This window comes from Trichomonas vaginalis, chromosome VI, assembly GCF_026262505.1.
Source record: "Trichomonas vaginalis G3 chromosome VI, whole genome shotgun sequence".
Lineage (NCBI taxonomy): Eukaryota > Parabasalia > Trichomonadida > Trichomonadidae > Trichomonas > Trichomonas vaginalis.
Window position 1 is genome coordinate 11,332,164 of NC_067208.1, and position 18,367 is coordinate 11,350,530.

The 18,367-nt window shown below is 29.5% G+C and overlaps 5 protein-coding genes and 1 pseudogene across 6 annotated transcripts; 4 read left to right on the forward strand and 2 right to left on the reverse strand.

Annotated features, from left to right (window-relative positions):
• Nucleotides 1–575: 575 nt before the first annotated feature.
• On the forward strand, nucleotides 576–1,408 carry TVAGG3_0846060 (uncharacterized protein; the record flags this gene model as incomplete). Its single annotated transcript, XM_001327606.1, has 1 exon — nucleotides 676–1,146. The coding sequence occupies one exon, from the start codon at nucleotides 676–678 to the stop codon at nucleotides 1,144–1,146; it is 471 nt and encodes a 156-aa protein (XP_001327641.1).
• A 517-nt stretch (nucleotides 1,409–1,925) lies between these two features.
• TVAGG3_0846070 (IQ domain-containing protein H family) lies at nucleotides 1,926–4,931 on the forward strand (the record flags this gene model as incomplete). The annotated part of the gene is made up of 1 exon (XM_001327605.1): nucleotides 1,930–4,911. One exon carries the CDS (start codon nucleotides 1,930–1,932, stop codon nucleotides 4,909–4,911), a length of 2,982 nt encoding a protein of 993 aa, XP_001327640.1.
• A 290-nt stretch (nucleotides 4,932–5,221) lies between these two features.
• Nucleotides 5,222–6,421, forward strand: TVAGG3_0846080 (Potassium Channel Kv1.1, Chain A domain-containing protein; the record flags this gene model as incomplete). Its single annotated transcript, XM_001327604.1, has 1 exon — nucleotides 5,222–6,421. One exon carries the CDS (start codon nucleotides 5,222–5,224, stop codon nucleotides 6,419–6,421), a length of 1,200 nt encoding a protein of 399 aa, XP_001327639.1.
• A 237-nt stretch (nucleotides 6,422–6,658) lies between these two features.
• On the forward strand, nucleotides 6,659–13,072 carry TVAGG3_0846090 (A-type inclusion protein-related family; the record flags this gene model as incomplete). The annotated part of the gene is made up of 1 exon (XM_001327603.1): nucleotides 6,659–13,072. One exon carries the CDS (start codon nucleotides 6,659–6,661, stop codon nucleotides 13,070–13,072), a length of 6,414 nt encoding a protein of 2,137 aa, XP_001327638.1.
• Nucleotides 13,073–13,499: 427 nt separating this feature from the next.
• Nucleotides 13,500–15,833, reverse strand: TVAGG3_0846100 (armadillo (ARM) repeat-containing protein family; the record flags this gene model as incomplete). The annotated part of the gene is made up of 1 exon (XM_001327602.1): nucleotides 13,500–15,833. One exon carries the CDS (start codon nucleotides 15,831–15,833, stop codon nucleotides 13,500–13,502), a length of 2,334 nt encoding a protein of 777 aa, XP_001327637.1.
• A 598-nt stretch (nucleotides 15,834–16,431) lies between these two features.
• On the reverse strand, nucleotides 16,432–18,221 carry TVAGG3_0846110 (annotated as a pseudogene). The gene has a single exon: nucleotides 16,982–18,205. A coding segment is annotated over exon 1 (1,224 nt).
• Nucleotides 18,222–18,367: the final 146 nt, after the last annotated feature.

An 18,367-nucleotide genomic window follows, 5' to 3' on the forward strand; every position in this document is an offset into this window, starting at 1 on the left:
AAAGGTGATGAATCATGTTGTTATTAGATGTACATATTAGATTTACTATTTCCAAAAAAATGCTCAAATTTGAATAGTTTTTAGAAAATTTGGAATTACACTCCTTACATTATATATAATTAAATGTTTAAATTTTATTTATTTTTCCCTTTTAATTTTATAACGTGCTCTATCAAAACTAACCTCTCAATTGAAGGCCACAAAATCTAAGTAGTGAGGGTACACAAATTTTATATGGAGTACGGTTCAATTTTTGAGAGCCTCACTACTTAGATTTTGTGACTACCTTATAATATAATGTAAATATGTCACAATTGCCAATAAACAGTGTATTTTATAGTAACAATTTTTCACGATGTTAATAGTGAAAAGTATCGAATTCAGAGAAAAATTACACTCTGCTTTTTTTTACCACATGTGATTTTCCTCCGAATTCTTTTTACCACTGTGATTTTCATATGTGATAGATATTGTGCATTATACTAAATATTCCATACTGATAAAATTTCTGACGACTTTGAAATATCAGGGAGTTTGAAATTCAGAAAATAATTGAGAGAGAATTTTGATAATTTTTTAAATTTCCAAAAAATCATAATTCTACAATTAGAATCTCATGCTGATTCTCTATTGGGGGACCATATTATATATATATGTATTACATGCATTATTCATATGCTCAAATTGAATGCATCAAGGACTTTCTTTGATATGATTTGCAATACAAATAGTGAAGAATATGTTAATTCATTTCTTTCTCAGCAGCCATTGGTTTCATACTATGCAATGGAGAAAGCAGACCCGGATGACCATATACCACGCAGAGCTAAAGAAAGGTACAATTTTAAATACGGATCATGGGAATTTGAACCTCTAAATATCTCGGCTGATGAAAATGAAACAGTTATTTATCTATTGAAAGAAAAATACGTCTTTAATGAAGAGGCCGAGGAAAAATTCCAAAATTTTTATATGGAAATTGAAAAAAAAGCCAGCAAAATGAAATATTTTGATGGACTTGACTACGATGGCCCTGACTCACGCTTCGTTTGCTTTACCAAAAAAAGATCAGATTTAATGAAATTCTTAACAAGCAATAATGGTCAATTTTTATTTATATTCTTAAGAATTCTCGGATTGGACTGAGTTTATGAAAAGATTTTCTTTAAACAAGCTGATAAATTTATTGAAATATCAGTTGAAAAAAAGATATCATTATGTAAAACAGAGTATGAAAATCGTTATGTAAAACAGAATTCTCAAGCATATGATCTAAGTCGTAGATCAGAAGATGACGGTTTTATGACCATTCTGGATATATTGATTTTAATAATAATCTGCATTTTGGCTTATTTAAATTGCCCCTCTGAATTAAAAGATTAATAATGACAAAATTTATAAATTTATTTCGATCTAATTCTAAAATTGAATCCCATTTATTGTAATATTATTAGTTTTTGATATTTAATCTGAAGTTTGTTGATTTTGTTTCTGTGTAGATAGATATCCTCCAAATGTGGCATGGCTTTTGCCTTAGTGCCAATAGTGATTCTCATAGAAACAAAGTTCACTGAGGCAAACTTTGAGAAAAGATGGTCGGTCTGAACCCCTAATAAGTTTTTGTCTCAAATGAATTAGAAGACTTGGCAATTCTGGGGTCATTTTGGCAATTCTTAAAAAATTTCCGGTGAATTTGGCTCCCTTCGGACCCCAGTTTCGCCCAACAAGATGCATATATCATAGTTATAAGTATTGCTTCTGTTTTAGGTTGATTATTTTCTTAAATCACCAATAAATTGAATGATTCGATTTTTAAAAACCAGATTCTTATGATATTATTAAATTTCGAGATATAAACTATTAATTATATGTCTTTTTATTCCCATTAGTTTTCTAAAATCATATATTCTGCATAAAAGGTGCACGTTTATGAATCCTGTTGATATCCATCAGCGGGATGTCTCTAATATATTGACAACCCTTCAAACAGAAATAGACGTGCTGAAAGATAAAATGGAAAAAAATCCGAATGATGCTGAATTTTATAAAAATCAAATTTCAAAATTACTTGAAGAAGCAGAAAGAGACTTAAGGCTTAAAACACAAGCAATTAATCGAGCCAAGCTTTCTCAATCTCGAGTATTACCAATGAATACGCCAACACCTGCAGAATTAAGAATGGATGCTATAACACATCATGATGTTTCTCATAAAAAATCAACAGCAAGACGTCCAAAAACTACAATTACTCGTGTAGACCCAATAAGACAACCAAAAAGTCCAAAAATTCAATTACCATCTAATAAAAATATTTCAAGTAGACCTACAACTTCATATCGACCAACCTCTGTTATGAATCAACCTAAAACAGAAGCAATACAGCCATTAACTACAACAACACTTCGATCTTTTGATTATCGACCTCAAACTCAAATGGTTATGAAAAGAACACGCAAAATACCAGATTTAGTAACTCATTTACACCCTGTTGATCGTCATGACCCTGGAATTACTCCTCCTCCAGTAACAAATGATGATATTGACAAATTTGGCGTTGAAAGACTTGTTGATACAGGATACATCAAGAAGAATAACGTCAATCCTCAATTCGATGGTCTTTTGACTGTTTCTAAGTATGTTGGCGATATGACTAAAATTCCATTTGAACCTAACAACAATTTCGTACTTGATGATACTCCTGATACATCTCCATTATTTGATATGAACAACACCCAACCAATTAATCCAATACAACCATCACAACCTGAAGATGAGAATAATCTTGAAACAAAACGTCGACTTACATTCCTTTTGATCAATGGAGAACCACTTCAATCACAAGATTACTACGCATTCAGACGTGCTTATGCTTCGCAATGGGAGCAAATGACAATTTTGTTGAATATGTTGAAACATTTTTGTGAACAAAATGGAATTTCTCGTCAAACTGTTGATTGTGAACGTCTTGCAGAACTTGGAAGGTTCGAACTTGATGAGATTTCTGATTCAAAGATTGAGAGATGTTTCTTAGATCCATTAGATCACAAGAAACACAAGAGATTAATTCATTTAGATGGTCCAGATGCAGAACACAATGCTGCCATCATGATACAAAGTGTTTGGAGAGGTTTTGTTGCTAGAAGACAAATCAGAGCAATCATGAGAAACAACGCTGCCGCAAGAATGATACAGAGACAGTTTAGAACATTTGTAATTGTTACAAAATTCAAAGCGAAATTATTCAAAGAACATAATAATCTTATTTCTAAATATGAACAAAAGAATTTAGATACAACAGCTAATTCATTTGATGTTCCTCATGTACAAGTGCATTTCATTAATAGCTATAACTCTGTAGAACTTGGAAGATTGTCATATTTAGCGAACAAAAACACAACTTTAGTTTTGTTCACACATAATTCATTTCCTACTGATGTTACAACATTAATTACTAAGTTTACTGAAAATGATTTGAACTTACACATCATGCCAACACATTTCAATCTTCCTGATAATATTAACTTAGAAGAAATCTTCTCAATGGATATCCCTATTATCACAAAAATCAAACAGATTGCAAACAAACATCCAATATTTATTTTCCCTCAAATCAACAAAATTTCTTTGATTGATGTTTCTGAAAAGATGGGAGCAGACATTATGGCTCCTTCCCCAAACAAATACATCATGTTTGATACAAGACAGTCTATTTTGAGATTGTTGAACAGCGCCGGCCTGAAAACATTCGAAACATCAGAAAGAATTTATGAAAGACAGGTTTTGGTAAAAACAATTACACAGTTATGCGTTTCTCTGCAGAAAATAATTAATTGGAGATTGAGATTACCTGATGGAACTTGTGCATGGTATGGTATTAATGATTTCACGTTAATTGATCAACTTATTGCCAATAAAAATGTTTTGTCTCCTGAAGATATCGAAGATCCTAATTTCATTGGTTTATTGGAGCAATCAATTACAAATGATTTGCCAAAGGTTTTGAATTTGACATCAAGTTTTACAAACACAGATCAGTTCATAAGGAAGTTTGTAAGTAATGGAGGAACTATTGAAGCATTGCCATTGAATACTAAATCATATATCTGCGCAAGTTTCTTTGTTCCAAGATTAGGAAGTCCACAAATATTAGGTACATGGGAAACAATTTATTTGTCAGCTTTTGAACCATTTGCTTCAATTCACCCTGCATTTTCTGTTAACAGAGAACGCTTGAAGAAGAGAATTATGAAGATAGCAAACCAATGCTCTGTTAAGAGATTGCTTGGTGTCAATACAATCAAGTTCTTCTATGGAACACACGTGAATTACAATGTTAAAACTGATGAAGATCCGAACTATAAGATGAAATTTGTTGCTGATGATTTAGTTTTGTGTTCAATGGAAGAATATCTACCGGAATTAGTATCAGACATGATTACTAAATCTAAATTCGATCCAGAATCAATGAGTATTGGCCCAGCAACATATACTTATGTACAGAGTTTAGTTGAATTACCAACAGAAATTGATTTCCTCGAATTCAAAGAGAAATTGACTGAAAATGATATTGCAGTTGATTCCAAAGTCTTTTTATTGCCACATTTGAAGAGAAAAGATGCTGTTGGATTAGCTGTTTTCGAACAATCAGTTGATAGATTGATCAATGTTGTATTCAGAGTATTTACTGTCATAACAAGTTCAATCTTCGAAATCGAAGAAGATTGTGATGCAAAAGTTGTGAGTTACCTGAAGGCAATTTCCTTCTTGAAAGGACAACTCGAAAGCGGTGGAGAAATCCAATCAACATCACTCGCTAGAAAGATGTCTGGACTACAGATTCCAAAGAAGTCCAGCTTAAGAATGTTTAGATTCGATAGCTTAGTTGTCAAAGAGCCAACTACTGATATTTAAGTTTTATTTTTTATGTATATTGTTTGTATAAATAATTTCTTTTCATATATATACTTTTTAAAGAAACAAACACATTTAAAATTATTTGGAATATTTGAATCAATGATATGATTCAAAATTTTCGAAATCACTAAGACAACAAATGGAAGAAAAATATACATTCATCCCCAAAATAGAACAAAGACGTTAAAAAATCTCAATTACAATTTCTTTTCTTGCTCTAGGACTTTTAGACATGATATATCTATTAAAGTGACAATACTTCAATAAATGGTGAATTTGATAATATAAATTTTTTCAAATTTTATGAATGATTGATTTATCTAATATTCGATATTGCTCAACCTTTAATGATTTCAAATTCAGTCATAGAGGTAAAGATTATTTTGTGAATAGTTTCCTTTTATGCACAGTTTCTCCATTTGTTCATAGAATTTTCGAAGAAGGAAATTTCAATAACGAATTAGAAATACCACCGGTTGAAGGTGATTTCAATGAGTTCATCAATGCACTTTATGGCCAAAAAATAAGAATAGATTCTCATAATTGCAGATTTCTTCATTTTATTTCAAAATTTCTACATATAACACAACTTGAAACAGTTACAGAGAAAGTGTGTGAAGAAACAAATACTTTTGAGAATAATTTTAGATGGGCAATTCAACTTTTTAATGCAAACCAACAAAGAGACGAAATAATTAATAAATTGAGTTATAATTTACGAAATAACTTGCAGAATCCATGCCTATTCGAAGCACCACCAGGTTTAATTTTAGAAATTTTAAATTCCAAATTTTTACAAATCGATCAAGGAGGAAAATTACAACTAGTTGACAATTTAATACAATATGATTCAGCAAAATATCAAAGTTTATCTACGTTTTCCTATTCAAAATCGTTCTTATTAAAACAATTTACAGAAAAACCTTTTGATTTAAACAAAATACGTTCAAATGTTATTAGAAACGTTCAATACTTTGTAAGTAATGATAAAAGTAAGAGAATCGTGTTTTCTCCTCAACCATCGAATTTATTTAATGGAATCTTAAGAAGTAAGACACCATTCATCTTAGGATCATCTGACACTCTAGGAAAAGAGTTCGATATCTCCAATATTTCTAAAGAAAAAAGCGGAGAAAACATTTTTTGTTCAAAATCAGAGAAAAATCCATTTTTTATCATCAAATTCCAAACTGTTAAGTTTCAGTTGACTCATTATGCCATTAAATCTTCTGCTTTTGGAAATCTCAGTTTTTGTCCAAAAAGTTGGAAATTGGAGGTCAGAACTTCATCAAATTCATGGACTCAAATAGACATAGTTGAAAATGATAATTCTTTGTATGGATCAGGCTTCCAATCGATATTTGACATAAAATTTTCGATTTCTCCGATGTCAGAGTTTAGATTTACTCAACTTGACTCACACCATAATACCAATAAGAGTTTGATGATAGATTTATTCGAAATGTATGGAATTGCTTTCGAAAATCCAAAAAGATTGATTAACTAAATTATTATTACGTGTTTGTTATGTAAATATTATATTTGTTGATCATATTAATATATTTTACTTTTAAAACTATCAAAAACCATATGAAATTTGATAGAATTTGAATTTGAAGTCATAATACTTTGTATTTCTTCTATGTGTTCACTGAAATCAACTCCATATCTTCGAGAGAGATAAATCGATCTATATTCAGATAACATTTGATCTGAAATCGTCAAATTTTTTTGACAAAAAATTATGGAAAGTGAGTCAGACATAACACAATCTAATGAATCATCAATCATAGAGAACATTGAAATGTGGATTAACAAACTATCCATAATTTCTGACTTCGAAACAATTCCTTCCAGAATTTCGAAATATTCTTCAACAAATTTCACAAATTCTTATTCGGAAATCGTCGACATTAAACAATATATCGTAGAAAATCCACAAGAACTTCTTAATTCAGCAACATCTTTAACATTTGACCGTTATATACAAAATTCAGACGAGTTATTAAATCTCATATCAGAAAATGCAGATAAACTAGATGAAAATACACGTAAGAACTTTTTCGACAAAATAATTTCACTAGATCAAGAAAATGATTCAATTCGCTTACTTTCTTCCATTATTTACCAAGATCAAACCATTTTAACTTCATTATTTACCAAATACTTTACACCTGACTTTTCCATATTTGATAATGACGCAGATAACAACTTATTAAATTTCATAAGACAACATATTGTAGAATCAATTATAACAAGTAATGACAAGTCATTAGTTAACGAATCAGTACAAAAAATATCTCAAAATTCATATCTTTTAACAGAATTTTTAATTCGAGGTCTAAACCTTTCTGTTACATACCCACAGTCAATAAATTTACAATATATAGCTCCTTCTATTTCATATTTCGCACAATTATTTACTTCAGAGTCAAATAAAAAATTATCAAAATTTTGTTTAGAGCAACTATTGATTTCTTCATTGATTTCACTTATATCTTCCAACACTGATGGATTTACAACTTATTTAAACTCAGAATCATGTATCTACACCATAGTTTTCATTTTTTCGATGGATTATTTCCACGAAACTCTTTCAAATCTGTTAATTGACAAGTTCAAAGAAGTTATTCCAACACATGCTGCTAATTTTATCAAGATTGCATGCAATATCATGAAAAATTCAAATAATTTTGATATGAATTTCAGATTTTTAGCTTGTTTAAATGATTTACTCAATTTCTCGAACTTGTTAATGTCAATGACACATTCCTTATTTGCTAATTTGCTCCCTATTGCTGAAAAATGCGAAAATTCGGATTATGTTTCGAAACTTTTTGACGTTTTATTGAATATCATCATAAATGATCCGAAATATGTCATTTACGATTACGAAAATTCAGTTTTTTCGAAGTTATTCAACAAATTTATTTCATTTGACAAAATGACTTATTTATTATCGAGAAAGAAGAAAGTATTAGAAGAGCATTTATATGAATTAGAAAATACATCAACAATACCATTGATTTTCTCATTTTCTTCGCAAAATAATAAATTAAATGAATTATTTGAGATTTTGAATCAATTAGCTGACTTTTCACAAGATAACATCAACAAATTAGCTGATTCCTCGCTATGTAGTATCATTATTTCGTTGTCAAAATCTAATGAAGAAAAAATAATTTTCAAAGGATGCGAAATCCAGCCAATTGACCAGAAAATATTCATTGGTACAGCAATACCATATCTAATAAAGATAACTCAGACGTCCTGTTCCTTAAAAATCGCAAATGAAATTATAGATTTGATTATTCCAGAAAAAATCTACAAAAACTATGAAAATATCTCTCTAAAGTACATCAAATCCATCACTGACTCATGCAATATCAAAATGCCGATCATTCACCCTTTAATTCCGAAAAATCACGTAATTTATGACGGAGCCATGTTCAATGACCTGATTGACAATGGTTTTTCGATATCGTTCTGGATAAAAATGAATGAATCTGTTGTAAAACGATTAAAATTCATTGAATTTGATTTATTCAAAATATTTGTTGGCGAAGAAGAGTTTATACGAATCGGAATATCAGAATCAGTCATAGATGTGACCATATCACAAGTCACAAAGGTTTCTTCCTTCAAAATCAATGACAAATTAGATATGAATCAGTGGAACTTGTTTACAATGGCTTTAAAGAAGATTGATGATAAATACAAGATCCAAACATACGTAAACAAGCTTGACGCGCATTCTTCAGCGATTCCTTATGAAGAATTCAAAAATGATTCTTTAATTTTCCAAATTTCCAACAAAGAAAACAATTTGGAACAATTATCTGACTACGAGAAGTACCATTATATATATCTGACTAACATAATGTTCCATAAATCAGTTTTTCCGCAAAATGAGCACAAATTATCATATAAATTGGGATTTTCTTACCAATTTTGCAAGATACAGCCATTCTTTTGCTTCCCTGAGTACAAATATCACTTCAACAACCTAATGAACATCAAGGAAATCGATAATGAGCTGTTAAGTCCTTCATTTAATTCAATAAATTATTATATCAGAAATTTTCCCATTGAAAAGCTCTGTTCTATGCTCAAAACGTCTGCAAAGACTGAGGAAATGTACTTGATATTCATATATTTCCTTCAAACAATCTACAATTTCAAAAAAGAAAATTTTGAATTAATTATGTCACTTTTTGAAATTTTTAATTTCAAAATTTATGAAAGTTTATTTTATTTAAGCAGTAATTTCAATGATGATGAAGACAGGATGACGTTTTTCACTGATGTCTTGTTCAATCATGACTTTTTCTTCAAAACAAATGAAAATGAAATTTCAAAAATTTTTGATTTCATAATTGTGAGATGTTTCCCACAGTTTTTTGATATCTTCACGTCCAAAGGTTTCTTTAGGAAGATAATAACAATAATAAGAGCTTTTTACATCAAAAACGAAGAAAAAGAAAAAAATAAAATTAATATTGAAAATTTTCTGAAGAAATACAACTCATTTCTACTAGAACTATACAAAGAAACAGAAGATAAAGAAGATGGAATCATATCTGTCCTAGAAAACGCAGTTTCCTCCAAAGAACAAGATTTAATAATTTATTTCTTAAAATTATCCGCACTTTTGTTTGATTTCGCTCCAAAGAGCCAAGAATACGTCAAATACCTTCACTCCGTCAATTTCACACAATACAGACAGCTTCTAAGTCCACTTTTGCGAAGTTTCTTTTTCATTTCCGGCCAAAATTTTTACATCAGATCACAAGTATTGGCTTATCAACTTCCTATTTCATTTTCATGCGAAATGCTGATAGACGATGTCAGTGAATTTCCTGTTCTTTACTCTCTTGCGACATTGATTTCCATGAAAGGAGAAAAATCAGTTCAAAAAGATGTTGCAAAAGTTCTGTTTAAAATGACGAAGAAAACAGAGATTGTAAAGATGATAAAACAGTTGGAATTCTGGCAATTATGGCCTTGCATCTTCGCGTTAATGAATGAAGGAATATTAAGAAACGACATGATTTATTTCATATCAAAAATTTTGATGTATGAATTCAATATTTCTGATTTTGATCAAACTTTGTCACTTTTTGAATTAATTGGGTTAAGAATGAATGTTGATTCTTTACAGTGCAAAATAGAGTTGATCAAAACAATGTTTGATGAATTCTTCACGAAAATTATTGATGAGAATTTGATGAATGATATTTGGAAAAGATCAATTCTTTCTATGTTTTTCCAATGGAGAAAAACAAGTTTGTCTCAAAAATTGAGAAATGAATTTTCTAATTCTCCTTTCAAAGAAAGTCTGTTGCAGTTCGCTGCTGATAGAGAAAGTGTAATAAGAACATACCACGATCTGAAAGATATTAAATTTGATCCGACCAAATATTATCTATCGTTTGTCATTTCACCTTTCACAAAAATGGATTTAGTTGCACAGTCCGTGATACAACAAATGGAAGCCGCCATGAAACTGCAAAACCATAAATCTTCTAAATACACGGATTTCATTCAAAGTGCAATTAAATTTGTCAGAAATTCTGATCCTTGTCACTTTTTACACTTAAATTCCATGATTAGCAAAGATTTAGGAAAAATCAAAGAAGAATTAGAGATGACGACAACTCCTGAGATGCAGATGACAGCGATGAGATTGAATTCATTCGTAAACAACCTCGCAAACCAGCTCCACAATGTTTCGAAGAAGATGAAAATGGAATCTGATGATTTGAACCAACTTTTGAAGATGAAAGACGAAAAATCACTCAAGTTTTATAAAAGAATCAATTTCATTAACCACCAATATGATCTCGTGAAACCTAACTTCGTTCTAAAGAACTGGATCTCGGAGACTTTCATCGCAAACAAAATGAAAAGATTCAAAAAATATAAAAAATTGAAACCAATTGTGAGATCTACAAAAACCGCCATAATTCAATTGAAATGTAAACTTTACAAAGAAGGTGACATTTGTATTGAATGCGATAGTTTAGTTTTCGAGAATGAATTCATTTTCGAGAACCAGAAATTCAAGAAAACTCTTAGTTTTGATTTGATAAGACATTGTTTTTATTCAGGAAGAAGTGGATTGAGCTTTATCATGAAAAATGGAAAGATGTATTTGGCTGTTTTTGATCAGGAAGATGTCTATGATCAGATGGTTTCTAAATTACCTTTCTTTATTCACAACATAGGAAAACAAGTAACAGATGAATTTGGAGCAAACTTGAAGTCAAATCTTTCTTTCCTTACTTTTTACCAATTTATTTGTGGAAAAACTTTCGCTTCTTTCAAGAACTATCCACAATTTCCTTTGTCTATTTACAAAGACACAATCAAAGATGAAACTGTTCTATCTGTTATAAATAACTATTTACAAACAGATGAAACTCAAATAAAAGAAGAAAATCTCATTGTTTCATCTTCTGAAAACAAATCAATTTCAAATGAAGAAGAAAAAGAAAACAACAGCTTAGTTACATCTGATAAGAATGAATTTGTTTCTTCCGAAGAAAAAGAAGTAATTTCATCTAATGATAATAACGAATTAGTTTCATCTGAAGAAGAAAAACAAGCAAATGAAATTCCATCTGAAGAGAAAGAAAAGAATGAATTGGCTACTTCTGAAGTAGAAGAAATAAAAGAAGTGATTTCATCTGAAGAAAAAGAAACAAATGAATTCATTCCATTAGAAGAAAAATCTACAAATGATTTAATTTCAACTGAGGAAAGAGAAAATAATAATTTAGTTTATTCTGAAGAAAAAGAAACAAAAGATGTGAATTCAAATGAAGAAAGAGAAAATGAACAAATCAATGAAGAAGTTGTTGAAGAACTTGCAGAGAAAACAGATGCTAATTTAGATGGAAATTTACATGAAGAAGAAGAATCAAGATTAAGAATTTCTATTGAAGATGACTCAATTCCACAATTCGTCATCAAACCAATAAATTCAGAGATAAATCTTTTAGAAAAAGAAGAATCACAAAAAGAGTTTATTATTGAAGAACAAAATCAGAAAGAAACAAAGAAATTCCAAGGATTTGATAATTATGGTGTTTCCTGCCAAGAAATATTCTGTTGTCCAGAATCAATTGATGAGAACTTCCCTTCAGAAGTAAGCCATCATTTGTTAAATCAGCTAGAAAGTGCTGATACTGTTTATAAAGTTGTCGAATGGATAGAAAACTCATTAAATCGACAAATAAGAGTCAAAACTCCTGACCAAACACCAAAAATAATGACAGAGAAAAAGATCTCTTTCAGAAAGAAATCAAACAGGATTTATTACAATCCATTTTCAAAAATTTTCTTGCTTATTATTGAAAGAAAGAAAATTTTGTATTCTGAACTCGATGACAAATCAAAAATTCAGTTTTCCGAAGTGGAAAATCTTGAAATCCCTGACAATTCATTGATTACGAAGTATGAGAACACGTTTATCATAATTAACCAAGAATCACAGACGAAAACATTCCTTAATGATACAAACTTGTCGCCATCAAAAACAGAAAATTTGCCATCACGAATTTTGAAAATTTTCAATGATGGATATTACGTTGAATATACATCAGATAACAAGATCATTGTTTATGATGGTGAACAGCAGAAGAATACGTTTTATTGTTATTCCGGCTTGATTTCTTTATCAAGTAGTTCTCTTTTTGATTTGTTAGTTTTTTGTTTAGAAAATGGTGAAATTTTGTTTTACAACGTTTCTGATGGATTATTTATCAACAAATATAAGAACGAAAAATGTTGTTACCAAAAGGTTTTATGCATGCCATCGATAGGAGATGTTGTTGCTTATGATAACTACAAGATTGATGTCTTCTCTGTGAATGGATTCTTCAGGAGATCAATAAACATTCCATTCAACATCAAATTCTGGATTTCTCTAGAAATCATTGGAATCGACACAATCTTTGTTATCACTGACTACTGGTCTTTGTATATTGTAGAATTGGATTGTCAGAAAGAACCTGCTTTGATATACGAAAGCAAATTACCAATTATTGGTTTTGAATTCGATAAAGTTGATCGAACATTCATTCTGATTCGACCTACTGATGTGATTTTAATTCCATCTGATGTTAATCATATCTTAGAATTGCGTGACCCATGAAATTATACTTATAGTTTGTTTTAATAAAATTATGTTTGTATATAAATATATTCATTCTTTAAAAAACAATTTCATGCAATTATTTAAAATTGATTCAAATACTGTTCGAATTTCGAAGCAAAGATAGTCGTATAATAGAGAATTATAGTTTTATGACTATTTTGATTTTGATCCGAGTTTTTTTATTTGATGTTACAATTATCATTTTATAAAAACTATGATTCATTGTTGTTTCACGAATTCTACTAATATATTAGCTTAATTTCAAACACGACCATATTTTGTCTAATAATTAATATTTTATCTCTTTGATACATATGTGAATATTTTATCAGGCTGTCTTGACTTTGAAATATTGATTTTTAAATGAAAAAAAATCTTTCTAACTATGTTAGCCAATTTTATTAAAAAAGTTAGGCACAGAATATTATAATGGTTGCATTCTGTCTTCTATATCAAAGCAGTTCTTCACACGTTCTACATCATTTGGAAAATGCTCTAATAAATATTCATAATCGTATTGGTGCATAGACGGTTTTACTTCCAAATTTGATTGTTCAACAAATTCAAGTAGAGTATTTAATACGTTCTTCTTTTCTTCTGACGAAATACGTTCTGAAATAAGTACAAACATTACAGAAGTTGTTAGTTGGTAAATTTCCTTCTTATTATACTTGCAATATTCGAGTGTGTAATAAAATATTGTCACCAAATTACTATCTACATGATCGAAATATGGAAGATTGAATTTAGGAATTAATTCAGAAAATCTTTGTGGAATCTTCTTGAATAATTCTAAAATTACTGAACTAAGTTCTATTGGTATCATTATAGCAAGTTCTCCTCTTAAACCAGTTAAAATTTCTACAATAAACTGAGCAATATCAAACAAAAGTTCTTCATCATCAATTGATTCAACAATATTTAATGTGAGTTTAACAACAACTGAATCTCTTGCAACATTATCAATATCTTCAAGTTTTGATTTGATGAATGGAAAACATCTTTCGATTATGTCACCACATTCTTGTCCAAAGACTTCAATAACTGTGCTGAAAATGAACATGCAATCATCTTCATAATCTTCAAGAAGATTGTTTGCAAAGTCAATGGATTTTTGTGCAAATTCAATCGATTCCTTTCCAATAATTTTCGTAATATTTCCAATGATTCCAAGAACTTTGCTGATATAAATTCCATTTTCATTACTTGAAATAATTGTTTCTGCAAATGAAATGATATCTCCTGAGATAGACAAACAAAAAGATTGCGGAAGATAAGCTGAAACAGATTTCATAACATCAAGTATTGAAATGTTGAATTCGGTAGTGTTTTCGTTGTTTCCCAACAGATTAGTGAAAAATTCCCAAGCAATATTAAGAACATTTTCATTTTTCATGCTGCAAATGTTAGAAATTGCTTCTGCGGCGATGCCACGATAGTCTTCATTTTCTGATGTGAACATTTCGAAATAATTATTAATGATTTCTTCTGTTGGTTCACAAAGACTTTTTCCAATGCAAATACTTTGAATTTCAATTAAGATTTCATCTAATTTGATTTCGCGACCAAAAGGAATCTTTTCAAGAATAGATTCAAATGGAATAATACTGTTCATTAATGCAGCATCCATACGAAGTAAAGAAATATATGCATTTCCACCACAAATGAATCCTTCTAAAGTATCAGAATTAATTGCTTCAACGATTGCAACAGCTGCATGATTAAACATTATCTTTTTGCCTTCAGCAATCTTTGGATCATCAACCTTGAAAATCATGATTCCATCGGTATTTTCTATTCCAGATAAAATTTCAAATCCTCCATATGTGAAAGGATAAAAAAATTTATTGTTGATTTTGAAAAAATAATCATGATTGATCATTACTGGATGGGTAAAACCATCAAAGTCATATTCTTCAAGTAAAGTTGGAAGTATTCTTCTGTAAATCTCTTCAATGTCAAGCTGAGTGTATAATTCTTCCTTAAAATTCATCATAACTCTGATATATGGCAAATAAAATTTATCTTCAAAAAATAATTCTGAAACTAATTGGAAAATATCTGGAATTGCTTCAGAAAGTGTTCTCTTCCCAAATTTATTGATAATTAAACTAATTTCTTTAGGATTGGTCTTGACGAAATTTCTAATAATTTCAATTAATAAAGAATCATTTTCATTGTTTACTGAATTAAACTTATATTCAGTATGACAAAGTATTTCAAGGCAAATTTTTATGATATTTTCATCATTATGTTTTTGAAGTATATTATAAAAGAATTCTATTGATGAATCTGGTAATACTGAGTAGGTGTTCTTTATAATATCCAATATGATACTTAACATGATAGGTAAATCGGTGTTTTCGTTGAATGTTTGAAAAATTTTTCCAAGAAATGACTCTAATTTCAGGTTATAAGCAGCTTTGAAGCATGCAATAAGAGATTCACGACATGTTTTGCCAATATTGTCATTTCTTTGTAAGAATGGTTCAAGTGTAGTGTAGATTTGATCAATTAAATTATCAAATTCTGGTGAATCTCTGACAGATCCACGTTTAAATAACCCAACTGGCACAGTTATTGATTTGATTGCGTTAATTTTGATTTTGTCACTTGTTTCTTCTGAGTTAATTAATGAAAAAAGGTTTGTTAGGTATTCCATTGGATTCTCTTCCATAAATCTTGCAAGAAACTCAAGGGATTCGCTTGATGGTGTCTGTTTTTCTATTGATTCGATAAAGCAGTTGGCGAAATTCATATATTTAAAAAAATGAGCTCATAAATTTCCGAGTGAATGTCAAATTTTGTTATCCGAAATTACCATTTTTTTCCAAATTTTTTTAACTTGATTAGGTGAAAATTCAAATTTTGACCCGATCTCATTACTGAAAATTAGAAAAAATTATGTGTAAATGCAATCGGAACATTTCGAATACCGTATGCAAAATTTTCCACTGAAAAAATTTTATCCCAAGAATCGGTAAAATGTAAGCATTTCAAATGGGGATGGCAATACGTGAAAATTTGATGTGGGGTAGGTTGTGACTATGGTATTATGTTTTTAAACTGAAATTTTTAAAGTCAAATTGTGAAGAATTCGATAAAAAGCGTAGTTTCTAAGGATGTACAAAGCATGAAAATATATATGTATCTGTGAAATATATAGCATTACTAGAAATGCAAGCAAGATATTAAAGAATAAGTTCAAGTATAAGTATAATTATGCAAAATTTGCCTATTTGTACGTGGATGACAATCAGCAGCCGATTAAAGACTTTGTTCCTCATCTGAGGTAGATATCAATGTATTGTACCCCATATGAGGAACAAAGTCTTCAATCTGATGCTGATCGAAAAAGAAGGTCTTCAAAGATCTTTGTTCCTTAGGCATGATCCATGAAATTATACTTATAATTTGTTATGGTAAAATTATGTTTGTATTATTTGATCATATTCATACTTTAAAAAACAATTTCAAGCAATTACCGTTCGAATTGTGAAGTAAAGATAGTAGTATAATACTGATTATTTTGATTGTATATGCTTCTGAAAAAAAAATCCGAATTTTTCAATTTTACAATGGAAAATTGAACAAAAATAAACTGTTCCTAAAAATTTTAAGATTTTAAGATTTTTTTGGGATTTGAAAACGATTATTCATTGTTGTTTTAAGAATTTTACTAATGTATTAGCTTAATTTCGAACACGACCATATTTTGTCTAATAATAAATATTTAATCCCTTTGATAAATTTGCATATGTCATCAGGCTTGGTCACTGATATTTTTTTAAATGGAAAAGACACCAGTATTTCTGAATATGTTACAATTTTATTAAAAAATGTTTAAATACATAATAAAATATACATTTCAATAAACAATGATAGATATAGAATAATATAATTTTATTAATGACGGATAGCAACCATGTGAAATGCGTGCGTTCTGACTGATGCATCAAAGCAGTTCTTCACACGTTCTGCATCATTTGGAAAATGCTTTATTAAATAGTCATAGTCGTTTTTACACAAAGATGGTTTCACTTCCAAATTTGATTGTTCTACAAATTCAAGTAGAGTATTTAATACGTTATTCTTTTCTTCTGATGAAATACTTTCACATTGAAATACATTCATTGCAGAAAATTGTAGTTGGTAAATTTCCTTCTTATTATACTTGCAATATTCGAGTGTGTAATAAAATATTGTCACCAAATTACTATCTACATGATCGAAATATGGAAGATTGAATTTAGGAATTAATTCAGAAAATCTTTGTGGAATCTTCTTGAATAATTCTAAAATTACTGAACTAAGTTCTATTGGTATCATTATAGCAAGTTCTCCTCTTAAACCAGTTAAAATTTCTACAATAAACTGAGCAATATCAAACAAAAGTTCTTCATCATCAATTGATTCAACAATATTTAATGTGAGTTTAACAACAACTGAATCTCTTGCAACATTATCAATATCTTCAAGTTTTGATTTGATGAATGGAAAACATCTTTCGATTATGTCACCACATTCTTGTCCAAAGACTTCAATAACTGTGCTGAAAATGAACATGCAATCATCTTCATAATCTTCAAGAAGATTGTTTGCAAAGTCAATGGATTTTTGTGCAAATTCAATCGATTCCTTTCCAATAATTTTCGTAATATTTCCAATGATTCCAAGAACTTGCTGATATAAATTCCATTTTCATTACTTGAAATAATTGTTTCTGCAAATGAAATGATATCTCCTGAGATAGACAAACAAAAAGATTGCGGAAGATAAGCTGAAACAGATTTCATAACATCAAGTATTGAAATTGAATTCGGTAGTGTTTTCGTTGTTTCCCAACAGATTAGTGAAAAATTCCCAAGCAATATTAAGAACATTTTCATTTTTCATGCTGCAAATGTTAGAAATTGCTTCTGCGGCGATGCCACGATAGTCTTCATTTTCTGATGTGAACATTTCGAAATAATTATTAATGATTTCTTCTGTTGGTTCACAAAGACTTTTTCCAATGCAAATACTTTGAATTTCAATTAAGATTTCATCTAATTTGATTTCGCGACCAAAAGGAATCTTTTCAAGAATAGATTCAAATGGAATAATACTGTTCATTAATGCAGCATCCATACGAAGTAAAGAAATATTATGCATTTCCACCACAAATGAATCCTTCTAAAGTATCAGAATTAATTGCTTCAACGATTGCAACAGCTGCCATGATTAATTACTTTTTGCTCGCAATCTTTGGATCATCAAACCTTAAATCATGATTCCATCGGTATTTTCTAT